The sequence below is a fragment of the Hesperophylax consimilis genome, chromosome 24 (genome assembly GCF_061612785.1).
Source record: "Hesperophylax consimilis isolate HC1 chromosome 24, BYU_Hcon_1.0, whole genome shotgun sequence".
Lineage (NCBI taxonomy): Eukaryota > Metazoa > Arthropoda > Insecta > Trichoptera > Limnephilidae > Hesperophylax > Hesperophylax consimilis.
In genome coordinates this window covers 16,648,230-16,669,346 of record NC_142859.1, presented here as the reverse complement: position 1 = coordinate 16,669,346, position 21,117 = coordinate 16,648,230, and the positions used below count along the sequence as shown (strand labels likewise).

Below are 21,117 nucleotides of genomic sequence, written 5' to 3'. Positions count from 1 at the left end.
AAAGTTTATGATTATGTTTTAACTGATTCAATATTATTATTTAATGAGCTGGCAGCATTCTGCTGATCATATCTGATTTCACAATAAGTGCATATTATTACTGACCATAGATGAAAGAAACAAAGGGAGATATGTAATAGAAGCATGACGACTGCCGCTGAGTTACGACCAAACTGCACAGACTATCATGAGCTATACAGAGTTTGACATGTAGGTAGAAACAAAAACGGGGCAGCGCTATGAGTAGATGCGATTTGCAGTAGTATTCATGGCCCATATCCCTTGTGTCTATTCTCAACAGTTTTAATAAAAAATTTAGTTGTATTTGAAAAATTAATTTTAAAGTTACACATTTTATAAATCTTTACATACTTTGATTCATCGAACGTCGTGAATTGTGGATCAACTTTAACCCTTTTGGACGGTTTAGGTTTCTTGGTGTCAATCGGATCACCAAAGGTGTCCTGATCCATTGCAAAAGGATCTTCCTCAGCCGGTAACACATCATGCAGACCCCTTCTCCTCGGTCTCTCATCGTTTGACCTGTATCTGTGGTTATACCGGACATCCAATAGAAATGAGGGGTATCGTATGAGCAGTTGGTCTGATTTGAAAGCGCTTCCAAAGGTCGGGTAGTCGCTGATGATGCGATGGTTGTAACTGGTTCCAGATGGTCTTTTTTCCAGGTTTGATGAGCTAACGCTGAAGTTTCGCACTATGGTAAAGGTGGCGCCATTTTGGAAAGTCTGAAAATAATAGCTTGTGTTATTTATAAATTCCAGAGATCGAGATAATTTTTTATTTGTATTAACACTTTATATATTATGTTAAATAAAGGCACTCTTTGGTATCGGATCATGTTGATTTTCCACATCCATTTCTTTTATAATAATTAAAACCCAAGGGCGCTTCGGTCACAGGCAATATATATTTATTGTAGAGAAATATATATAGATTTGATTTCGGGAAGTGGGATAGTTTCCACTTCAAAGATTCAATTCCAATAATTCATTCATTAAATCAAGAAAATATAAATGAAATTCAAATAGATGTACGTATTAAAAAAATATAAAAGTATATAGACAAAACAAGTCGGGAATTCCGCAGGACTCGCATCTTGGACCTTTGCTGTTCTTTATCAACGACATAGTTTTAAGAATAAAAACATCAAAATATCTCCTGTCTGCCGATGACCTTAAGTTGAACAAAAATATTACATCATTAGAAGATTGCACCGATTTGCAAAAAGACTTATCATCACTTCTTGAATCGTGCACACTAAATGATTTATATTTTATTGAAAACAAATGTGTCGTAATTTCATTCACAAAGAACATTAACCCTTAGAAGCCGGGTAATATTTTGTAAATATCTCAAAGACAAATATAATATTGAAAATTATATATGAAATAATTGACAGATATCTACAATATCAATATTTTACTTAGGAATTTTCATGGACAGTATTAAAATGCGTTAAAAACTTGTAAAACCTAGTTCTGCACACTGCACATTGCAGTGCACCTGAAGGAAGTCATGATTTCACAGAAACTGCTATTGTAGTTAGTCGGATCCTGAGGGTTAATAAATTCTCAAACGCATATCACACTATCAATATCCCTTTACTAAACATAACTTCAATAAAAGACTTGGGCGTGACATTTGACTTGTCACTTAGCTTCAATAAACATGTAGATACAATTTCAAAAAGTGCATCACAAGTATTAGGATTAACGCTAAGAATCACAAATTGTTTTAAAAGTACAGAATTAATTTTAATATTATATACATCAATTGTGCGAAGTATTCTCAAATATGCATCAAAAATTTGGTCTCCCAATTATGAGGTTCATAATTATGGGATTGAATCCATACAAAGGAAACTAACCCATGTAATTGCTTATCGTGAAGGCTTATCTGGTCAATTTGGAACATATAATGACCAAATTTTGCACTATAAACTACACTCACTGACAGCCAGACATAAACTTTCTGATGTACTGCTTCTACACAAAATTATACATGCATCAGTTGATACACCAAACATTTTATCCCAAATTAACATCAATATACCATCAAGAAAATCTATAAGGAGGATGAAAGACATTTTCTATATTAAAGCCTACCACACAAATACAGGATAATTCTCCCCTGTACTGCGAACATTAAGAAATTATAACATTATACATGGCTCTAATAATAAAATAGACATTTTTAATGACCAATTTAAACACTTAAAAAAAAACGTATAACCATTAATCATATTAAGCTAATATTGTGATGAAGCCCTTTATTTAAAGAGAAGCAATATTGTACCTAATCAGTGTCTCACCAGTACAGGTGTGACAAAAACAAATCGTTTATGAACATATTTGTATTTACCTTTTACCCATTCTTATTTGTCATTTACTTCTGCATATTTAGCTTTAAATTTTTCTTTCGACTTTATGTCCGGGTTAAATCTTCTCCATAGGAAAAACTAAACCCTTCCACACACTTTTCCACAAATGATCATCTAGTCAATCCACATTATGTAAGTGCATTATATAAGCATAATAAATACAAAACAATACACGAACAACACGTCAAATCACCAGACATCAAATGGGAAAATAATTCACCGACTCCAGATATTTTCATATCAGAGGGTTCGGCTCGGTAGAACTCCTAACAGGGCCTATAAATCCTACTGATCCATTAATGTAAATATTTAAAAAATCTTTCGTAATCCTATATGTATTTAAAATGACTGATTTTTGCATTTTTATATATAAATTCTTTGACAACTCCTAAATTTTGAATGAGAGAGCTAGATATAATGCCAGTAGCCGAAATAACAAATGGTAAGATTTTTTATAGTCTGAGAATGCCAAATTCTTTTTATTTCATTTCCTAAATCTGTGTATTTTCTTATTTTTTCAGAAACAGATTTTTGAATACTACAGGAATTTGGAATAGCGACATCAATGATATAAGTTATTTATTTAATTTTGTCATGTAAAACAATATCGGGTCTATTATGACTAATCGTTCAGTCTGTTAGTATAGTTTTGTCATAATATATTTTATAAAATTCATTTTCTAAAAATGAATTTGGTTCGTATTCATAATATGGTACTATATTACGGCAGTCAATCAAGTTATGTTTAATTACCAAACTTAGGTGAATTATTTTTAAAATTTGATTATGCCTAAATGTATACTCGGACGGCGCTAATATAGAACATCCCGATATAATATGTTCTATAGTTTCCGGAAAAGCCAAACATTTTCTACTTAAATCATCAATTTGATTTGTATCTTTGATTATATGCTTCCTATAATTTTTAGTATTAATGACTCGGTGACCGGATAAATCATCAAAATGATAATTCATCACATCTTTAAAAAGTTATATAAAGTCATGGAAAGTGATGAAACAAAAACTTTATTAACTGGTTAAGTAGGTTAGGTTAGATTAAAAAAATTTCATCGTTTTTAATGACTTTATATCACTTTTTAAAAGTGTGTCGAATAGTCACTGTGTTGAGTTAGCATGGAACTGTTTCTATCTGCCTTACAAATTATATGGTGCATTTCTGAGCTATTAGCTTTCCTATGGAAAAAAGTTCTTAGCATTTCTACCTGATTATATTTCAAAGAAGTTTTTTTGACTATACCTCTATGTTAATTTTGTTATCATATTGTTATTATTATGTATTTAAACATCCACATACGTAAATTTTTGGGCACCATGCCTGTTTTATGTACTTAAATAAAAATAAATAAAATAAAAAACAAGCTTATTTTTTACCAAAGCTGGCATAGACTGGAACAATAATTGTTTGGAGGTGGCCCATCTACAGCAGTAAGTCATTTTCTGTACTTTCTGTTTAAATTCTTTGTGAACAAACTGAGCACGGCTGGGGGTGGGATTTCACTAGCTGGAAATAAAGTAAAGAAACCAAATATAATGTTTTATTATCTTAACAAACTCATAATAAATATACACGGTAAATATTTACCTAACCGCCACACTTTTAACAGGCACAGATTATGGAAATTACGCTTCGTTTCAACTAACTCTACTTTCAATAACTATAAAAAACAACTATGTATGTCAGGAGAGATGGTCAAGAGAGTTATAAAACGACCTTGTGCCACCATTTTAGATTTAAGTATGGAGTGACGTTTGTGAAAGTTTCGTTTCAATCTAAATATGCATGAACCCAAACTAAGAACCTAATAGCCTATTTAGTGCATGTAAATAGTTGTTTATTATAGTAATTAAGTATAATATTTTTTAATTCTACTCAAAATTCGAAAGGAAGTGTAATTTCTATAATCTGTGCCTAAAAGGTATTACAAATTCGGTGATTCAATCATAAACATCTAGAATTTAAGTCATAAATAGCAAAAAAATCTTTAATGCAGCTCTATTACCCTAACAAAAAAACCTTTTCCATCGATTTCCATGTACCTGATAGTCCAAATAAGATATAACTCTTGGTGTGGCGATACAACATTTTCGCTGTGCGCCATCCGATTCTACTTTAAATCTGCGGCAATTTGATTAATATTTGCTCGAGAATCTTAGGCTTAGGACCATCGAACTAGGCACATGTCTATGTCTATATTATGTAAAAATAATTATTTCTTGCAGAGTAAATTAAATTGATTCGGAAAACTCTCAAACTGACAAACATAAATAAAAAAGACAGTTGAGAACATCAAATAAATAAATAATACAAGTAATGATTTGTTATAGTCACCAAACATTATAAATAATATATTAGTAATGGAATATTCTTGAAGCGCATTTGTAGGTTAAGTGAGGTTATAATTTACGTCATCTTACCTTGCTTATTTAATCCATAAGATTGACGAGGACAGGCAGTATTTTTAAGCAAAACTATATAAGATTAGCTGAAAGACGGATTATGTAAGTTCAATATATTCTATAATAGGACATTTCCCAGAATTAACAAATTATTTCAAAGTTCCCACTGTCAAAACTCAAAACCCGAACCATAGATATAAATATAGACCCATTAGACCAATATAGACCCAGAACGGACTAATCAGTGATGGTATATCGAAAACATAATTCTCCCCAGTTTTTTCGCCAAAACTCCTCAAATTCGAAAAATACGGTACTTCAACCTCAATAATGCAAAATAGTTTGCTAAAATACGTGCAACAGCTATCAGACGAGACAATACCCTAAAATAAAGCCAGTAGCTTTACGATGTATGTGAACCAGCCGTGCACAAAAATATGCGACATGCCTGCGGTTGAATCAGTTGAATTTGCCCTAATCTCTAAAATAAAGTAGAAATATTAACAATAAAAGTGATGAAGTCAAGTACAAACAATATTCGGCACGCGGCCCGGCGTAATGAATAGACTCATGGTCGACTTTGTCCTAGCAGGCCTAGAAAATCGATCTTTTAGTGGGATTTATTTTAATTATGTCTGTGAACGTATTACTAAATTCTCAAATGTTTGTATAGATATCAATGGGAAAATTAATAATACAACGTCTACAGAAATAAAATCCGGTGCGTAAAGCGAATTTTATAGTTGAAAAATGTTTTATTATATTTTCAAACCGTTTCACATAACATGTTTAACGATAAGATCCTGTTCTATCTTAAATATAAATAACTTACTTTAGAAACATTTGAGATTTTAGTAATACGTTTATCATAAATAATAAAAAATAAATAAAAAAAATTAAATGTGTAGCGTCGAGCAAACCCCCATTATTAAAGTCTTATGTCGCTTTAAGTGGGGGGGACAGTTCTTTGTCTTATAAAAAACAAGTAATAGCCTGAGGGTGAAAATAAAATCAATAAATAATACCAAAATATGTTAGTGCCTCCATACAAATCGCCACTGCACTACATAGAGAGCTAAGAACACCGACTTTCCGAAAACAGGGGATATTTGTTCGTTCAACCTTCAACCATAGTCAATCAAAAGATACAGGTTTATCAATATTAGTTGACTTTTCCACATATGCATAACTTACATGCAGCGTGTTTCGATTAGACTTTAATAAAAAAATTTCAATTCACCCTGTACCTAATCAATAATGTCGTAGTTTTTAATCTTACCACTGCTTACCTCTCTGGCTCACTGAAAAGTCACGGAGCGCCACTGTTATATCCTGTTACCATTGATGTAATTAGTCAATGCCTGTTACCCCTGCTATAGCTCCGTATATCAGTCAGTCCATATTATCGCCATGAGCGATATTTACTTCTGTCCAGTTGCTCCCTGGCAAGTGATACCATTACAAAAAATACTGATATACGGGGATGGGGCCTATGCCCTGCTATGACATTTCTGGCAATCTCCACCGCCAATACTTGATGTTTTCATCTAATACAGGTGTATGGCTAAAAAATACCCATCAGCTGGTTGTGATATTTTCTACCAATCAAGAGCCGCAATTTTCTATGGTAATCCGCTTAGTCTTCTAGCTCCTCGTTTCTCAACTCTCAACAGTTCAGACAAGTTCAGAACAGAACAAAAATACTGAAAGTGTCATTCTGACAGCTGTGTTATTTTCCATCTCATTTACTTCTGAATGATAATAATACTGCGATACAAAATATATAGAAAATCTGTTATGTGCTAGAAAGAATTTTAAAATGGGTAACCAACTCGTGAGTGTCGTTCCATCAGAAATTCTTCCCGTGGAACATTATCTGACGGACAACCATGGACTGTATTTTGATATCAGGCAAGATTTTTTTCGTTAAATATAATGCGTCGCATTATGAAATATGTTTTAACAATTTGTCAGATTATTCATTGATGTTTTTAATCATTTGTTGCAGTCTTGGTTCTACGAGATTCTTCAAGGTGGCCCGTGCAAAGTCGCAAGAAGGTTTAGTGGTAGTGAAAGTGTTTGCAATACAGGACCCTACGCTTCCTTTAGGAGTTCACAGAGAAAGACTGGATTACATACGGACACACTTGGCGTCCGCTTTCAATTGCCTACCATTCCAAAAAGTCGTGGTATGTTATTTAATTATAGATAATGATGTTTGCTTTTCTTATCATGACCTTTCTTCGAATTTTATGGGTTTATTGGTTGAATTGCTTTGTTATTCAATCAATTCTAAAAGATACATATTTACATTACATTGACTAAACAATGTATCTTGGTAGTTAATCTCTATTATCTGGCCTAATTTCCCAACATAATATAAACTCCATCATTTTGAAAACCCTATAATGGAATGCAAAAAAAAGGCTCCCTTAACACTGCAAAATATTAGTTAAGTATTCTGCCGTCGTAAGCAAAAAGGCAGCTGGGTCATTCCCCCGAGCAAGCCCAAATATTTTAACGATAGACAAGGTTCAATATTTGCGAAAGTTTGTTAACGGTAGGCAAGGTTCAATATTTGCAAAATTTTGTTCAGAATAGTACAAGGAATGGAGGCATAATAATACACAAGGTCGTTTTGAAGTATTTTCGTTTTTATTGATCAAAAACCAAAAATAAGGGTCCACCACAATGACGCCATTGTCCGCAGATTTGAACAAAATCAACAGAAAATCAATATTACACGTTATAACTAAAACACAAACTGGAGATTTTAAATGAGAGAGATTACTAATTATTTAAACATAAAAATTGGTTCATTATTCCTTATAATGTATGAAAGAAAAAATCAGATATATGTGTCCACAGAAGTGACTGCTCACATAAGTGGTAAAGGTGTTCAGAGGGTGAACATTGCCACGTGTTGTGAAAGCTTCCACTTACAATTGTGTAGTAGTCTATTATCGATGGAAGGGGCCTCCAGCACCTCAACTATCTCACACATTTTGATGTTAGCAATGTCATCTATCTCTAGGAAGCCCAACTCTTCACATAATCTCGTCATAAATTTGACCATCATTGAGTTGTACCCATTGTTAGATATGATTACTCCGATGAACAGCTTTATAAGCACATAGTCATTTGTGTGAGAATTCGGACCAGGACCCTGAATGTTACTCAGAGGAATAACATCTTCATCGCTAGATGAAGAATACACCTCGAGTATCGGAGACGCTGATGTTGGACTAGGGATGAAGACACAGCTATCTGTCCAATTTCATAATGTTGGCATACTTCATTTGGTCTACAAACATTGCAGCTTAGTCTACGTGCCTAAATAATGTTTTCTTCATTAAGTCCATGTTAGCTGGTGTATCGCCTGCGTACTTGAACTGAACGTTTTTATCTCTCCAGCTTTCAAAACATTTTCAATGATTGGGATCTCGGCATCATCAAATTGCTATCACATTTATTCTTCTGAAGATATCTTTTAGGGAGTTTATTAAAGTCAAAATATCCATTCCTACTTACATTTATACTTTCCGTGTAATGACTGAGCTTTTATGAACCCATTTTCTTGCTTAAGGGCATATTTCTCTCCATCTTTATCAAATATAGCTCTGCTCTTTTCAATTGCATTTAGGTCGTTCTTCCATTTCTCTCTTGCCCTTCTCTTGCTATCTCTCTTCTGTTTCAAATGAAACTAGGGGAAGCAGTTTTTTTGTTAACAATTTCACTAAAATATTTATTGTTTTTTTATCATTTATGCTTCTGATTTGTTCTGGTAATTTATTAAAAAAATGTTTTCCTTGGTGGGTATAATGGTGCTGGGCAAAAGAAGTGTATAGTTTAGGGCATGCAAATATATATTTAAGTCTGGTTTGATTTTCAGTTATGAATGAGTATTTATCTTTTTATTTTATAATTCAATTTTTCATAAAAAGTTTTCAAATGCAGGAACTTTGAATTCTTCGAATACATTATATATTAATATTATACATCAATATATATAATACTAGCTGATGGGGGTGCTGGGGGCTATCCTTAGGAGATAGACATACAACATGTTGCTAAGCTTATTATTTCTGATTTTATACAAAATGTTATTTACCAGGTGAAAATAATTTACGTTTATTTTTTTCAGCAAACCGAAAAGGCCGCCCTGATAATGAGAGAGTATGTTAAATTTAGTTTGTATGATCGAATATCAACTCGGCCATTCTTGAGCATTCTGGAGAAGAAGTGGATCACATTTCAGGTTCTCTACGCCTTGCATCAGTGCCATAAACTGGGAATATGCCACGGAGATATTAAGGTAATGCTTAGATGTATTTAGCATTTTTTAAGGTTAAAATACCATAAAATCGAGTCGAGTGCATTTGATCTGTTAGTTTATGTGCTAAGCGGTTAACAAGGGCAGCACGGTTCTACATAAATAAACATATTTTTCACCATAATGTCCTGTTGATTGACCCCGCAAGGCTGTCTGAAATATTGGCTCAAGGATGCAAAACATGGCATAATACCTGGCTGTGATAATCTTAAATCACAATGCGCTAAATTCTATTTTTATACAGGGGATCCACAGAATACCTTGTAAAAACAATATAAATACAGGGGATCCACAGAATACCTTGTAAAAACAATATAAATACAGGGGATCCACAGAATACCTTGTAAAAACAATATAAATATTAGTATGAAAATCACTCGAGGGTAAAAAAAAATAAAACACAATATTGTTTATCATTGATGAAGGAGTTAATAAGTTGTTACATGAATGTGATTTCCGAGCGTCTAAACACTTGCAAGAATCCCTACCGCATTCAATGTACTTACCTAGAGCTAATGCTAAGCAAATTGAATATATTATCGGAGGTATGAAAAATTCAAAGTCACCGGGCATAGATCTAATTTGTATGTTTGATTTAAAAAAACATGTCAAATTACTTAGCCCTGTTATTGCTCACTTTATCAACAGAATAATCAATACGAGCCTCATCCCCGATGAATTAAAAAATAGCATTATAAGGCCTATTTTCAAAAATGGAGATCACTCCGAAATTAACAATTACAGGCCAATTTCTATTCTCCCGGCACTAGAAAAAATTTTAGAAAAATATATTTCGATAAATTTAGATAAATATTTGAATAATTTGAATATTATAGATGAATGCCAGTACGGGTTCCAGAAAAAAAAAGTTGTGATAAATTGCTGGAAAAATTTTCTGATTTTATAAATTCTCAACTTAATTCTAAAAAACATGTACTGGTGCTTTTTATTGACTACTCAAAAGCTTTTGACACTCTCAGCCATATACAATTAATTAAGGTTCTTGAAAACATTGGAATCCGGGGTAAACTGCTCTCATTTTTTAAAAACTACTTAACTAATAGAAAAATGAACGTAAAGATTTTAAATGATATGAGTAAAGGAAGACATATTAAATCAGGAGTACCGCAAGGATCAATTTTAGGTCCAAAATTGTACATTATATATGTTATTGTTATGTCAAAACTCTTTAAAAAGGCCTTTAGATTCATTTTTGCTGACGATACTGCACTTGTAGTATCCAATGAAAATCCTATCATAGCTATTCAACAATTGCAAAGTGACTTTAACGAGCTACTTAAATGGGCTCATGATGTTGGTTTAATTATTAATGTTAAAAAAACAAAATGTTTGTATGTAAAATCACCAAGCCTGGGAATATGGAATATACCCAAAATAATTGCTCATAATTCTGAATGTATTCATAGAAAAATTGAAAATATTTGCCACTGTGAAACAATTGACTTTACTAACGAATATACTTATCTGGGACTAATAGTAGACAATAAATTTAAATGGGATAAACAAGTGGCTAAAATCTGTAACCAGCTCCGATCTTTTGCAAGTAATTTTTATAAACTGAAATTTGTTTTGCCTCATTGTACTCTTAAAATAATTTATTTTTCTATGGTCGAATCCATACTCAGATATGGCATACGAACTTGGGGGCACTCAAGCAATATTTATATTAAATATATACAAAACTTACAAATTGCTATAATAAAAAAAATTGTACCACCGAATATTTACAGACAAAGAAGTAATCTAAAACTACTGTATGGTTCTGAGGGCCTACTTCCAATAAAGGGTCTTCTTTGGTACATTATTATAATGGATAATGAGGGAGATAGCAAATATAAAAAGCAACCGGTGCATAATCACACAACAAGATTCACTGAAAATAAGGGCCTCATTATTCCAAGAGTAACAAATAAGTATGGAAGCCGAACGCTTAAATATTTAATACCAGAGATTTTCAATAAATTTAATAATTCTTTTAAACCTCAGAATAATGAGAGACCCTCCCCCAAAAACACTAAGCGTTGGCTAATAAGCGACGAATCAATGTATCTCTGAACTTTATTATTGATGTATTCCTGAACATCTCAACGTACCTGCCTAAATAATTTGTATATAGGTAGGTACTTTGAGATATATTATTTTGTGATATTGTTTATTGTATAATTTTGTGTCATACATGTATTAAAAATTAAAAATGTTTATATATATTATTTGTAGAACCTACAGACAAGCCGTCATGTGTGACAGCTTTGTGGGACTGCATAAAACTTGTATCTTTAAAAATTTATAATAAATAAAAAAAAAAAAAAAAAAAAAATTACTAACGTAATAAAAAAGGACAAAAGTTTTAAAATCTGTATACAAATTTATTCATTATCACTGTCAGACAATAAACGCAATCATTTTCGCATGTTTGGTACAAAATCACTTTCAATTCTATCACGATTCTAGTACGGATACATATTATGATTGTGAATTACAATATTTCAAAATCATGTAAAAAAAGAAAGTGTAAAAACAGAACTAACTTATGTATCATTCATCAAGTAACTACGACTACAACCTTTTTACAAAAAAGCTTTTTATACTATGGTAATAAACACTACAATGAAATCCCACTCTCATTCAAAAATCATAATAACATTTAAAACTCATACAAAAAGCTGCATACAAAACATAGGGGAATCGGAACTATTGACACCGGACAGACTTAAAACAGAAACCACTCAACCGCACTAAATGTGTAAATGAAATCCCCAGCATTGGAGATCCCAGTGAGGATATTAATATTATCTCTACTTTTTAACAAAAAAAGAAAGAATAAAACATTAGTTATTATTATTTTTCAGCTTGAAAACATAATGCTCACATCGTGGAACTGGGTGTTACTGGCCGACTTTGCCTCCTTCAAGCCCACCTTCCTCCCGGAGGACAACCCAGCAGACTACAGCTACTTCTTTGACACCTCCAGACGGAGACTGTGCTACGTCGCCCCGGAGAGATTCGTGAAGACTATCGGGATGGACGGGCTGGGCAGGGCGCAGGCTGACGACAAGTTGGGAGGTGGCTTGCTGTTAAACGAGTCTCCGTGTAAAGCGGGAGACCTGGTGCCTAGCATGGATATCTTCTCGGCGGGGTAATTCTTTTATTTATATTACAGTCGATTCCGCTTAAATAGTAAGCCGGTTTATTTGGACAGTTGTTTATTTATGCCAAAACTTCGGTTTTGTGGGACAAAATTCCGTTTAATTCTGTCAAATTTCAATCTAAAGTCGATGCAAATGTATCTCAGTAATAGAATTTTAGTTAAAGGTGGGCGCGCGGAGTGCACTACGGTTGAGGGGTTCCGCTGTGGGCATTCCGCATTCATTTGGCAGTAATTCGGTAGACTTCACGCCGGAAATTCGCTGTCCGCCGATATTTGTCAACGTAAAATTGTTCAGTTCGCAGTTCACTGCCGCATGTGTAAGAAATAATTGTTTGAGTTACCTTGGTTGTATTGGTAGCTACCAATAAAAATATGCTTTTAGAAAGTGAAAATAACAGTGGTAGTTCTTAGTCGAAGTATGATAAGTTAAATATTACTGAAGGGGAATGGGTTGAATTAGCTCAGTGGTAGAGCCAAGCCCGGCAAGGCTGATGTCCTGGGTTCAATTCCTAGATGCAACAGAATCTTTTTCTGATTTTTCTGTTTCAAATTTTCATTTGAGAGTCGCTAATTTTGTCTTCAATGATTAAATATTACAATTTGAGGTTTTACTCATTAAGATATTCCAAAAATAAAAAATAAAACCCATGCTCAACTTGACTATCTTTAAATGGATGATTTCAGATCTAAACAAATAGAAAATATTTATAAAATCCATGAATCTCAATGTGCATGCATTGAAACATGTACATGATGATTTTTTCCTCCAAAATTTAATAGTTTATTCATAATACCAAAATATTCAGTGCAATATGCGTGAAGATGTAAATATTTCACAGTAATATTCCAAATTGTAAACATGTTTGACTCTAAAGACTGACTAAATTTGGATTGCTTTTATTGTTAACCAACATTTAGCTAATATCTTATTCTTTAAACTAAATAATACCACAATCATCTTCAATGTCAACTTCCCTTGATCTTCCAGCTGCGCCCTGCTGGAGTTGTGGAACGACGGCACCCCTGCCTGGGACCTGTCGGGCCTGCTGAGCTACCGCTCCAGTGATGGGCCCCCGCAGGTCAAGCTGCCCAAGCAGTGTGACAAGCGGCTGGCCAGCCTCATGCTGTCCATGGTGCAAAGGAGCCCCCAGCAGAGGCTGTCCGCTGAGGTGTACTTGGATAATGAGAGGGGAAAGTAAGAATCGTCTATCTAAGTTGTTAAGTTTCTTTCGAAATGTTGATAATGAGATCGAATAATGGTACTCTTTTACAGCAATGTTTTTCATAGGAATACGAAAAAAACTGTTGAATATACTTTTACAGCATTACTCGTTTCTCTTCTCAAAAACTCCCTTCACACGGCATCACCAAAGATGACATAGGTCCCGAGAGAAATTATTTTTCTCAGGTTTCCTGTGTGAGTTAATCTAAAAAAAAAAAACATTTAGTGTGAGGACTGTCGATTACTTGCATTGAAAAATAATGAAATGTTTTGTGATAATCCAAATTTATCTCTCTTTTCAGATTGTTCCCCGAGTATTTCTATTCATTCCTCCAGCCGTACATGCTGATATTTTCTTCGCAACCAATCTTACCACCTGATGAGAAAATCTTGCGAATATACCAAGACATCGCCAATGTAATCAACATCTTCTCCAACAATCCCAACGACAAGCAAAACTACAAAGACAAAGTTGATAATCGCAAAGACTCACACAAAGACAGTGAAAATAATGTAGATCAATATCCAAATATAAACGTTGTGAAGATTAAAACAATTGATGCGGCGAAAGCAATTAAATTTGACGAGGCCAAAGATGAAGTGAATGGCAAAGAGAAGAAGCAGCTAAGTCCGGATAGCGAGGGCCTGATCATTATTACTTCACTGGTGACGTCTTGCATCAGGGGACTTCATCATTGCACATCCAAACTGTATTGCTTGGATATTTTGCTACAGTTGGCGGAGAATGCTAGCGCTGAGACGATTTTAGATAGAATTTTACCATATATTGTGAGTATTAGTGTAGTTTTTTTATTAAAAAAAATTCTAATTATGCACAGAAAATTATTTCCCTCGGGGTCATGCCATTTTTGCCGTCCCAGGAACCATTAATTGGACATCCAACACCTCACATTCACGGGGTGAGGTTTTTCAGCGGGATATGTCTCAGCTGGGATATTCAGATCGGAAGAGGTCGTTTGAGGGAGACTTTTAACTTCTTCAGCCGGACTCTCCCGTAGAATGGATTCAAACGTCCATCAAACATCCAACCCTCATACCATAACTTTCTCTCCTTCCTTTTCTTAAAAAGATCACTCAACACAGCATTCTCAAAGACGATATAGGCCTATTATAAATTATTTTCTTCGGGGCCTCCTGTGTGGAGCTAATGTAAAAAAAGGTCATCTTTGGGTATGCTGAATTGAAATGGCTTTGGCCGTGTTTGGTGACCAGATTTGAATAGCCAGGCACTTCACCACCTTCCTCTTCACCATCTTCCCCTCCCCACTACCTTCAGCCTCACAACATACCCCAATTGGGGATGGCATAGTCTCACTAGCTTCAGATGGTTGGGAGCAGTTGGGACTCCTGTGCTGTATTCACATAAAAAAAGGAGGAGGAAAACATTACACATCCTAACTGCTGAACACAAAAAGTGATGAGCACAAGAACCCAACAACAAGAGAAGTAACCCATTCTCGTGTGACAAATTTCAATTGTGTACAATTGTTTCAATTTCAAATGTTGGGTGAGCGTTTGGCGTGATTCCCGACCACCTTGTGTGCACTGGCGAAGGCATCAATGACACTAGTTCCTTCCATTGAAATATCGGTAGAACAAGTACAGCAATCCCACCTCACTTCTTTACTCTAAAGATTGCAATTATTTTGTCAAGATCTATCAAACGGACCGACCGTTTCTGTCAGGAGTTGACTGGCACAAAAATTTCAATTTATTTTTACCCGCTTTGAAAAGGGTAATTCTATTTACAAGCCCTAACAAATTTGCATTTCTTTTAGATTCACCTGACCCATGATGCGCTCCCCCGCGTAAGGGTGAACGCCCTCGACATTTTGACCAAGTGCCTGCGAATGATAGACACTCTACCCAAGTCCGACACCAATGTCTTCCCCGAGTACATCTTCCCCGAGATTGCCCCACTCGCTTTGGATTCTGCTGTATCGGTTCGAGCAGCATACGCCAGTAATATAGGTAATTACTATCTCTAAATAGTATAAAATAAAGTCGCTATCCGCGTCTGTCTGTTTGTGTGCTTAGTTCTTCTTAACTACACAAAGGATTTTGATAGGGTTTTTACTATCATTTAGAGAATTTCTTTTGGAAGGTTTATATATATAATACATGCATATTATATTTATAGAAACTATAGAAAAGTCGATGTTTTGTGATCAAGTGGTAAAACAAATATTTTTCGGCGCTTACATTGCTAATGTTGGCTAAACCTTATGAGATACATTAAAATAACATTACACGGAAATGTTAATCTTAAAAAGGCCTACAAAAAAAGTCCACCAACGTATATGTCTATCTCCTAAGGATAACACCCAGCAATGCTGGGTACATGTCAGCTATTTGATAATAATATCAAATGGGATACTGATAGAAGGGAAAATGCAGGTAACTCCATTAATGGAGGACTGAAAAAAGCGAAGTAGCAGTCCGCAATGGAGTGCTGATGTACAGCAGTGAAGCATGTAACTGACAGAGGAAGATTAACCCATTGGCATCCTAATTGTTTGGCTAAAAAATTGTCCTTCACATCCGAATTAATTTTGTACCAAAAGTTTTAAGTGCAGTGGTGTACTAAATCTTACATAACTTTTAAACTAAACATGCAAACGAAACAATCTTTTTTAATTTACCTGTGCATTGAATCAAGGTATGTAAAAAATGTATGCATTGTTTAAAAAAAAATAATAATATGATTAAAAGAGGATATGAAAATTTTTTTTTTTCAAAAACCATTTTTTTTTCTTCATTTTTTATAATTGGATTAAGAAAAGTTGTAAATTAATCATACTTATTTCCATAATTTATATTTTTTGCCATTTGGGCTCTTGTTAGCCGCCCACCATGCGTTTTACGAACAAGCTTGTCAATTCCCGAACCACATGCCATTTTGAAAAAAATCAATTAAGCTGAAATATAACAAAATTTCAATCGTAAATACCAGGAAAAAATTGTATGAACGGAGTCCTGCCAATTACTACGAAATAAATGCTTGATTATCTACAGAGCGATTGGCATTTAAAATTTTAAACACAGATGTCAATAATGTATCCCTTTTTAATTTTTAAGCCGACAGACATCAGACCCTCAGTCGTTTGATTTTAAGACACATCGCCGTACACACGCCGGGACGGCGTCGTTTGAGGCCAATGGGTTAAAAGTTGACTGAATGCTGTATAAATGAGATCCCGGGGGCATATGTGTGATAAAACCACATACGACCGTGTTTCAAATGAATGCACATATGATTTTAGCGCACTTAATAACATTAAGAAAGGAACACATAAACGATTTGGACATTGGGAGTGGATGAACAAAGAAAGAAGTGTAAGGAGACTATAATATGATGCCCGAGTAAAACATGACACCGACTGGATCAAGACAGAATAACAGAAGAGTATGAATGAGATGATACATGAATGTGGATAAAGCGAGGAGGTGTACCAAGAAATATTGGTGTGGCGGTTTATTCTCTCTAGCGTGATGGTTAGTTAGTCATATAATGTATTCACCTTGAACGACAGATATCGTACTTGAAAATTCATTTGCAAAGCACTCAATCATTTTAATTATATTTTTGTATCATTTTCATAATTAAATAATTGCCCTATTTAATTGTAGCAAGCTTAGCTGAAACTGCACTAAGATTTTTGGACCAGACTCAAAATATGGATAATCCCAAAGAATCTGCCAAGATAAATTACGAGTCAGAATTATCAGCACTGCATGAAATGGTAAGTACCTTTCTTGTAATATTATTAATAATCTTTATTTATTAAATTTCTTGTGCATTGAAAATTTATATAAATTTAATACATGTATTAAATGTAAAAAAAGTTTATAAATATTTAGCAAACAAATTTCAGACAGTGGTGAAGATTGCAATAAAGGGGAGAGACTCTTTCAAGTATCAGTAGATTTCGCTTTTGAGTCTCTCCTCACCGATGCAAAATATGTCTGTATCTGAAGAGCTTTGGTTCAGGAGCAATATGCTTCTTCCCACCTGGAGAACCATTGGCAGTTGGTCCTACAGGCAGGAAGATAGAATAATCTATGAATAGTCTAAGATAGTCATCAGGAACATAGAGACTCACGCGCTCCAAAATAGCTGAGTTCTCGATATAGCCTCGTAGCAATCTGAATAAGTGGGCGGTGGCATACCCCTCTCTTCTGAGCTGCAAGGAGTAAAATCGGATCATGCCCAGAAGAGAGTTCATTGGGCAGAGCCACGGAGAGTGGCCGCGATCCCTCAAGTAGAGAAATATTGAAATCATCTATGACTATGGAACATATCGCAAATATACTAAAGTATATTATATTATGCTATATTAATCAACTGTTTGTGTATATTTACAGGTTCGACAAACAGTTTCCAGTCTTTTAACTGATTCTCAAACCATTGTGCGTAGAGTTTTCATGGAAAGTGGAATAACAAAGCTGTGCGTATTTTTCGGAAAGCAAAAAGGTGTGTTTATATAAAAATCATTAAGTAATTAATTTAAGGCTACAACAGAGCTCTCAGCAGCGAGAGATTTTTCTGTGGATGTACATTACTATGAATTGGAATGGCAGTAATGGCATAATTTTATAAGGTCCAATAATTAGCACAATGCATTATGTACCTAAAGTAACAGGTAATGAAAACACATTGGATAATCAGTCACACTCTTTTATAGTCTTTCTTGCTCTCTCATTATTGTAATATCTGTTTAATGTCTTTATAACATTGCTATGATTTAGGATGGTGGAACAACAGGGATCGGTTCTGTCTCCGACTTTGTTTTTGTTGCACATCAATGACCTTTTGACATGTGCACCGATTCATTGTTACGCGGATGACAGTACAGTTCATGATAGCTTTTTGTTTGACAAGCCCCCAAAGGGCACACAAACTCCAACGGCTCGGAGGGCTTTGAAGCAGAGAATGGACGGTTATCTCGAGAGTATTTCCTCCTGGGGTAAAAATAATCTCGTCGAATTTAATGTTTCAAAGACCCAATCCTGTCTGATTACGTCTAAAAGGGATCCAAATGATAATCTAGTCTCCTTCAACGGAAGCAATCTTCCGAACAGGCCTTCCATTGATATGCTTGGTGTAACTATAAGTGACCAGCTCAGGTACGGGGGCTCCATCGAAGCCAGAGTAAAGTTGGCCTCTCAGAAGCTGGGCGTACTGTACAGGGCCCGCAGATACTTTAATAGTACACAACTGCTCACCCTGTACAAATCGCAAGTGCGCCCTACTGTCGAATTTGGCAGCCATCTCTGGTCTGGAGCCCCAAAATACCTGAAAAAAACCCTTGACTCTGTGCAGAAACGGGCGGTCCGTTTGATAGATTCCCCAATCTTAACAAACGGACTGCAATCTTTAGAGCACAGGCGTCAGGTAGGTATGCTGTCCTTGTTCTATCGGTATTACAATGGAAGATGCTCTGAGGAACTAGCGTCATTGATCCCTTCGGCACCGGTGCGTAGTCGGGATACACGCCAAACGCGCGCCCAACATTTGTACACAGTTGACACTTGTCACATTAGAACGGGTCGCTTCTACGATTCGTTCTTAAGTTCAACAGCTCGGCTGTGGAACGAACTGCCGGCCTCTGTGTTTCCTCCCTCCTACAACATGGGACTCTTCAAGACCCATGTTCACTCCTTCCTCTCCAAAAAAAGACCCTCCACACAGCATCCCCAAAGATGACATAGGCCCCGAGGGAAATTATTTTCTTCTGGGCCTTCTGTGTGGAGTAAATATTAAAAAAAAAAAAAAAAAGGAACAGAACAATAGTTAACACAATTCATTATCTCAAGTTAGGTGATGAAGAAGATACATTGGTCAATCGGTCATATATATAATCGTCTGGACAATTTGTCACAATCTTTTTACAGTCCCTCTTGCCATCTTTTTCATACTAAACACAACCCTCTTACTCATAAACTTATTTTAAAATTTACGTAACTGATAAATAATCATTTAACATACATTAGTCCATTAGTCCCTCAGGCTAATTTGTTCAGTTTTGGGAACAAACAACTATTACCCGTAGAGTCGATTTATTCTCTTTTGGGAACAGCTCACATAGTATCATAGCAATCGTTGTGACTCCCTTACTGTCATCGTGAGAAATACGATCTAAACTGTTTTAGAAAGAGAAAACACTACGCTTTATATTTAAATCCTGAAGTTAACCACAGAAAAATTAAAATGTATGCCTCTATGTAACCAAAAGTTCAGACCTCAATGAAAAAATGATGAAACTTTGTGGAATTATTGTCAATTATCAAAGTATGAGGCGACAGTAATGTTTAAAATGCATTTGTTTGATAAAATGTACAATTTTATGAAATCTTTTATGTTTTGATTTAAAATTATTTCTAATAATAAAATTCAACAGCTTATTTAATCACCTTTCAAAAACAGTTTTTAGTTTTCTAATACATTCAGAAATATTAATTTTAACACATTGTCGTCGGGACACAGCCTTAGCCGTTTTTCGCGGACTGTCTGTCAACTGCGGGACACGGCAACTGCCGTTTTTGTCGGTTTTTGGCGGGACTGTCGGTTTTTGGCGGGAAACGGCATTATACGGGTTTGTTATCAGCGTGAAATACTATGATTCATAAGTGAAATGGGCTCTTCAATTAGGCGAGGCAACCGCAAAAGTTATTGAGTGTGCGCCTTCGACCTTAGACACTGTTCAATTTACGCTATCAGATTTCACACATCAGCGATTGTAAAATTGCGAGCATGGCAAATATATATTATTATTTATTATATAACTATATGATATGAATAAACATGTTATCTTTTACTTGGATTTTTCAAATATTGAATATTGAATGCTATTTACTGAATTAATATCAGGTTTTTATATTCAGCTTTGAAATGTGGTGAAATTATGATGTAATCAAAGCAATTATAATTTATTTTTGATGATCAAATGTCATATATGATTTCTTTGAAAATTTCAATTGAAAATATTATTTGGTTTAGAAATTGTGTCAATTTTAGGAAAGCCATATATTTATGCGCTAATTGTGAAAAACACCCGCTATAGGCTAGAGTCTATTGTTTGAAGCGCCCGACTACAATGTGTTAATTAATTTATTTGGATTTTATTGAAAAGCAAAAATACACACAAAATCTCCGACCTTCTGACAGCGTCTGTAAGAAATATAACGGTCAGAGGCCTGAAGGGTTAATGGTTGTTTATCAGTTGTGTAAAATTTAAAACACGTTTATTAGTAATTTTATTTAGTTATACTTATTTATGTGTTGTTTTTAGCTAACGATGTTCTTCTATCACACATGATCACCTTCCTAAATGACAAGGAAGACACGGCCCTGAGGGGGAGTTTCTTTGACTGCATCGTGGGGGTGGCGGCTTATGTGGGGTGGCACTGTTCTCATATACTAGTCCCTCTGCTACAACAGGTGAAGCAAAATACTAAATCACATCTATCATACATAACTCAATTACTGATAAACTTATTGTTAATCAGCACATCAGCAGAATGCTGCCTGCCATTAAATAATGACAATTTAG

At 34.8% G+C, this 21,117-nt stretch overlaps 2 protein-coding genes across 2 annotated transcripts in view; one reads left to right on the top strand and one right to left on the bottom strand.

The window, feature by feature from the left end:
• Window positions 1–5,004, bottom strand: part of LOC149411993 (ATP-dependent RNA helicase DHX30-like) — a 29,115-nt gene extending 24,111 nt beyond the window's left edge. The window contains exons 1-3 of the mRNA XM_089646282.1: window positions 4,838–5,004; window positions 3,794–3,923; window positions 373–746 (exon numbers count right to left, since the gene is read on the bottom strand). Of these exons, the coding sequence (XP_089502408.1) occupies window positions 373–746; window positions 3,794–3,856 (437 nt within the window). The 5' untranslated portion in view covers window positions 3,857–3,923; window positions 4,838–5,004. The remainder of the gene's footprint in view (window positions 1–372; window positions 747–3,793; window positions 3,924–4,837) is intronic.
• A 1,498-nt stretch (window positions 5,005–6,502) lies between these two features.
• Window positions 6,503–21,117, top strand: part of Vps15 (vacuolar protein sorting 15) — a 46,194-nt gene continuing 31,579 nt past the window's right edge. The window contains exons 1-10 of the mRNA XM_089646596.1: window positions 6,503–6,730; window positions 6,828–7,008; window positions 8,964–9,134; window positions 12,023–12,309; window positions 13,310–13,516; window positions 13,846–14,332; window positions 15,343–15,535; window positions 17,195–17,307; window positions 17,930–18,038; window positions 20,857–21,005. Of these exons, the coding sequence (XP_089502722.1) occupies window positions 6,639–6,730; window positions 6,828–7,008; window positions 8,964–9,134; window positions 12,023–12,309; window positions 13,310–13,516; window positions 13,846–14,332; window positions 15,343–15,535; window positions 17,195–17,307; window positions 17,930–18,038; window positions 20,857–21,005 (1,989 nt within the window). The 5' untranslated portion in view covers window positions 6,503–6,638. The remainder of the gene's footprint in view (window positions 6,731–6,827; window positions 7,009–8,963; window positions 9,135–12,022; window positions 12,310–13,309; window positions 13,517–13,845; window positions 14,333–15,342; window positions 15,536–17,194; window positions 17,308–17,929; window positions 18,039–20,856; window positions 21,006–21,117) is intronic.